Source organism: Toxorhynchites rutilus, chromosome 2 (genome assembly GCF_029784135.1).
Source record: "Toxorhynchites rutilus septentrionalis strain SRP chromosome 2, ASM2978413v1, whole genome shotgun sequence".
Classification (NCBI taxonomy): Eukaryota; Metazoa; Arthropoda; class Insecta; order Diptera; family Culicidae; genus Toxorhynchites; species Toxorhynchites rutilus.
The window spans coordinates 226,774,376-226,779,971 of NC_073745.1; the positions used below are offsets into that span (position 1 = coordinate 226,774,376).

Consider the following 5,596-nt stretch of genomic DNA (forward strand, 5'->3'; position numbering starts at 1 on the left):
TTTCACAATGAACCTCAAATAAATATTGTTTTTTTTCCCAACAATGATGTTTCAGATAAATCAAGTGAAGATAACTATGTATTTATAAACTTGGTTTGTTGATAAAAAGAATTCTGTTTCAAATTATGAACATTTTCAGTCCCCTCACTCCCAAAAATTTCCACGTGGTATGTTCGACCATAATGCCCACCCTTCTCCACACATAAATCATCATACAACACTCCCTTCCACCCCACTGGATTGTGCCTACACACTCTAGTAATGATACTTCTCCCGCTGGTAATGATAAAGCATTTATTTTTGTTACAACTTACCTCAGAAGTACAATTCAATAAGTGCACACTTTTGCCCCCACTATGGGGACTGGTTCTGCTGCAGACATAAATCAACTATCATAAGAACATCAAGAAATAGGCAAAAGCTGGAAAAAGTTATCTCAAGGCATGTCAAGCAAATTTCCAACCTGGGAAGATCCTTGACTGATCAGGAATTGAACCCGATATATTGAAGTTTCCACTAGAGACTTACTCTGAGATCTGTCACAGTACAGAAAAACCTCGATATAAACATCTACTAATACGACAGCTTACGAGTATTTCGTCGGGGTCATCCCGAGATTGAGTCCGGTTTCGACTGCAGAGTCTGAAAAATTATATTGTTCTAGCTGACCCGGCAAACTTCGTCCCGCCCAAAATTTATTTTTCGTTATCATATCCACGTTTTCTTCCTAAGCGCACGTTCATGGGTTCAATCGCAGAACTGTTCATTTATTGATATTCTAATCTACCCTTTAAAATTATTTCTACTATGAAATTTCAGTATTTCTACCAAAACTCGACATTATATTATCAGATTACTTTCAGACAAATTTCTCGTGCAAGATTTTTCATCCACTTGCAAATAACATGTTTCTCCGTTACATGGAATAAATGTTTGCTACAAAAAGTATGATAGAATGAAGACAGCCCTAAATCGAACAATTCCTTTCTCGTTGCTCTTATCAACACATTCGGCGATCCTTTTTATTTATATAGACTTTCACTGTTTTTTTTTTTGCAAACTTCGATTTTGCGCATAGAAAACCACAGGTCCTAGAGGCTATCTTTAATTTAATCCATTTTCACTGTCTTAATAAGAATGGAACTGCTTTTATCCAGCTTACGACATGTGACGAACAGATAGCATGTAAAAAAAAAAGAACAAAAGAAGAAGAAAAAGAAGAACGATAAGAAGATATAAAAATGAAGGAAGAAAAGAAGTTCTCGTGCTCGTTCTCGTTCTCGTTCTCGTTCTTGTTCTTCACCTAGTGGGGGCAAAGTGGTCACTCGCACATATCAAGCTAAATGGGATAGATTTATGCGTTCTTTTCGTGCAAATTTATTCAAATCATATTTGATATAGCGGATTCCTATAACGTTCCTGTAGAATCTTTTTACACTAGAACTATTTTTGATTGAATGGAAAACTTCCTTTTCGCCTTTTGTGGTGAATATATAAATTTGTGATGTTCGCACCACAAATTGGAAGGAAGTTCCAATTATTTCTGAACAAGTTTCTTTTGTTGCTTTGATGTAAAAGAAAAAAAATATATCGGTTTTATAAAAGTACCAAAAACCAAAAAGTTTACCAAAAAAAAAGGTACCAAAAGTTTTTAAGTGAAGTTTTTTTTTGTAGTGATTTAGAATAACTATTATAACTTTGCAAATATTCCAGTAAGTATTAATAATTGCAGGTTAACTTTTAGCCTAGTGGAGCCTCAATCTACCGGCGAACGTTTCATACTGATACGTTCAGCTGTTTTTCCTAGCCGATCGATTAAAGTTTGGAGTAAATTAGAGTAAAAAAAACACCTAATCGCATATGGTGCCAGAAGTACAAAGTACAATGCGTACCCTTGGAATGAACGACTATCTCGAGCTCGTCGCTGTCAATCACATCATTTCTATTAGAAGAAATTCTGTTCGATCCTGCTAGCATATTTCAGTCGATGTTTTCTGGGAACCATATTCGACATTTTCAATAGAATTAAATTAATTGTTGTTTATGCTTCACGAACTGTGTTCGGTAGCTGACAAAATATTATAGAATACAAGTATTAATATTTCAATATTCACGCCTGAGCAATGACACGATGGAATATTATTCATATACCACAATACATGTTACAGAATTATAAGGAACAACTAAAATAGTCCGGCAAGTGATATCACTGTAACAACAACCATCATTTCAATATTTGATATGCTTATATATGCTTTTATTTTTTGTAAAAGCCTCTAACATGTTCAGGTGTATTTTTTCAGCGAAATTTAAGAACATTCTTTGCATTTGCACTCGCGGGAATGTTCTTGTTCTTGTTCTGTTCGAAAAAATAAGAGCATGTTCTTGTGTTCTTGTGTTCTTGTGTTCTTGTGTTCTTGTGTTCTTGTGTTCTTGTGTTCTTGTGTTCTTGTGTTCTTGTGTTCTTGTGTTCTTGTGTTCTTGTGTTCTTGTGTTCTTGTGTTCTTGTGTTCTTGTGTTCTTGTGTTCTTGTGTTCTTGTGTTCTTGTTCTTGTTCTGGTTCTTGTTCTTGATCGACAAGTATGAATACAGTCACTCCTTAAACTAGTTGGTAAATCCTATATGTTTCATGTTGTTGATGACGATGATATGCTGTACAGTGTCGAATGCTCTTATTTTTTCGCACAAAATTGGTTTATTCAGTATTTTTGAGACGAATATCTTCTTCTTCAATGACATAACGATCAAACAGAAATTTTGCTGTTTCACTGTGATACCATGTGAGTTATTTTCAATATGCACTCAGTTCAGATTTCCATGCATTTTGGGTAACAAGACAAAATATATACATGAAGCCGTAGAATAGGATAAGCTCGCTGTTTTATCTATATGTTTCGCACTTAGGTACTCAACTCATTAGTATCTAAAATGATTCCCGTAGTTCAAACTATTGTTCGTAATTTCCCTTTTAAATGACTACTGATGGATTGTGTACACTGTGCCATTTGAGTGAAGAATAAACGGTTGCCAGACGGTATGTCGTAATATTGACTCAGAACTGGGAGCAGTACGGTTAGTTACAGCGTGACCGTGGTCTAGAATTGTAATTCGTTGCACTTTCACTTTGTATGTGTGTCCTGGCAAGTCAGTGTGCTGCTGCACTTATCATATCACGACCGTACGACAATAAATGTCATCGCGCCGTCTGGTGATGCATCAGTGCGGTGTCAATCTTAATCGTGAAACGTTCTGTGTTCTAAGTCGAGATGTTGAAAGCTTTGATTCTGCTAACATGCTACATTTGGTTCGCCAATGGAGGTTAGTCGGTTTGTGTGAATGTTTCGAACATTCGTACTTTTTCTGTTCGAACAGTTTCTTTTTATTGTGCTATCTTGTAATATCTAGCGCAATAGTTTTTGCTGTTGTGTTAAATTTTATTCCTACAAGTTCTGTATTTTTATCATAATATTTTAAACTTTTTGTTTAATCAAGATTAATAACATTTTCAAATTTCATATATTTCATAGTAAATTGAATGATAAATTGATTAACAAGTGATAGTTCGCGCGACATTTCTCAATGTACCATAACACAGGACAGATGATGTTCTAAAAGTTGTTTAGAGGCAACCAAAATACTGTATTGAAATATTCGACGTTACCTAGGCCAATAGAGAATTTACGAAGGATTAGACAGACCAATTAGCATGATGCAATAGCTACCCGTAGAGTCTCAACGGAATCGTTGAGACTCTACGCGTAGCTATTTTTTACCCTTCACGATCAAAACTTCTCACGATACAATTCAAAATTTGTTTTTCTTGTTTAGCAACGCAGTGTAGTGTTGATCTCCAGAGGAATTTCAATAAACGATCGCCACTTCTACTGGAACAAAAAGGGTCAACCTATTCCTTGCAGATACCAGATGGTTCAAAATTTCGTTGGAGAGTAGGAAGTGGTGTATTGATTGGTTGTAGCGATGCATCGAATAGTATAAGTAAAGGTATGTTCCTTATTCCAAACATTTCCCTAATTCACTTCAATTTTCTTCAAATTCAACAGTCAGAGATCACTCCGCGCGCGTTTCGTGTGTGCGAAATCTAGAATTTACACTCCGAAAGAAAAAGTATCAATTCCGACAACTAGAATGCGTGAGTCCTGTAACAAGTTCGATACAATCACTGAAAACAAGCTGCGGTGGTGGGTTGGGAACACTTTTCAACATTGGGTTTGAAGTTAAAGGTTTACCATTCGTGAAATATTTCCAATCATGTTACAACGTGAAGGATGCTTCCGCAATATATACGGAGCACGAAATTTTTGGCCGATCCATCGCTTGTAAGTAAAGTTACAAGCTAACTTGTTTACCCGTGGCGGTTTAACATCTGGCTATTTCAGTGGCACAGCGCAGTGGTGATCATTCTTTCAAGACTGGTGGAATAGCCAGTAAGGTGAGATTTTCGGAGGAATATCTACAGGTTTCGCAAAGAGAAAGATTGGAAAAACTGCTCGGGTCGACAACTGAAGCCAACAAATACATGTCATCCACGTTTCTAGCTAAAGGTCACCTCACACCAGACCGTGACGCCCTACTGGATACATGGGCAACCGCAACATATTTTTACATCAATGCAGCTCCCGAGTGGCAGGTATTTAACTTATGATTGTTAAAATATTCCTAATTTGTTATGTATCTTAGAAATCTATCTCCAATGTACATCAGGTGGTCTCTGGCATTTATTATTTTTTCTACTTTGTCTAGGTGGTCAATACAGGTAACTGGAAACGTGTTGAAAACGCCGCTCGAAAAAAAGCGGAAACTCTGAAAGATACAATAAGAGTGTTTACTGGGGTTTATGATGTGCTGAAACTACCAGATGTTAACCGAACAATGGTGCCAATCACACTGACTGACAGATCCCAGATACCCGTACCGAAGTGGTTCTGGAAGATTTTGTATCACAAGAAATCTGATTCTGCGATTGCATTTGTCACACTGAACAACCCTTTTGCAGCCACGAAAGAATATCTGTGCAAAAATATCTGCAATATGCACGGTTGGGATCAGCAGGAATATGGGGATCTGAGTAGAGGATTAACTTACTGTTGCACTGTTAAAGAGCTTCGAAGCGTAATCAAATCCATTCCCGCGAGTGTAAATGCAAAGAATGTTCTTAAATTGCGCTGAAAAAATACACCTGAACATGTTAGAGGCTTTTACAAAAAATAAAAGTTAAGCATATCAAATATTGAAATGATGATTGTTGTTACAGTGATATCACTAGCCGGACTATTTTAGTTGTTCCTTGTAATTCTGTAACATGTATTGTGGTATATGAATAATATTCCATCGTGTCATTGCTCATGCGTGAATATTGAAATATTAATACTTGTATTCTATAATATTTTGTCAGCTACCGAACACAGTTCGTGAAGCATAAATAACAATTAATTTAATTCTATTGAAAATGTCGAATATGGTTCCCAGAAAACATCGACTGAAATATGCTAGCAGGAGAGGCTGATCGAACAGAATTTCTTCTAATAGAAATGATGTGATTGACAGCGACGAGCTCGAGATAGTCGTTCATTCCAAG

The 5,596-nt window shown here is 36.4% G+C and overlaps 1 protein-coding gene across 1 annotated transcript; it reads left to right on the plus strand.

The window, feature by feature from the left end:
* Nucleotides 1-3,157: 3,157 nt before the first annotated feature.
* Nucleotides 3,158-5,254, plus strand: LOC129768235 (uncharacterized). Its single transcript, XM_055769730.1, has 5 exons — nt 3,158-3,318; nt 3,829-4,002; nt 4,062-4,337; nt 4,398-4,648; nt 4,762-5,254. The coding sequence occupies exons 1-5, from the start codon at nt 3,267-3,269 to the stop codon at nt 5,185-5,187; spliced, it is 1,179 nt and encodes a 392-aa protein (XP_055625705.1). The 5' UTR covers nt 3,158-3,266; the 3' UTR covers nt 5,188-5,254.
* The last annotated feature ends 342 nt before the right edge of the window (nt 5,255-5,596 follow it).

Coding starts and splice junctions, on each gene's coding strand:
- LOC129768235 (XM_055769730.1), top strand. CDS start 3,267: ATGTTGAAAGCTTTGATTCTGCTAACATGCTACATTTGGTTCGCCAAT. Junction 3,319..3,828: donor CATTTGGTTCGCCAATGGAG/GTTAGTCGGTTT, acceptor TTTCTTGTTTAG/CAACGCAGTGTAGTGTTGAT. Junction 4,003..4,061: donor ATCGAATAGTATAAGTAAAG/GTATGTTCCTTA, acceptor CAAATTCAACAG/TCAGAGATCACTCCGCGCGC.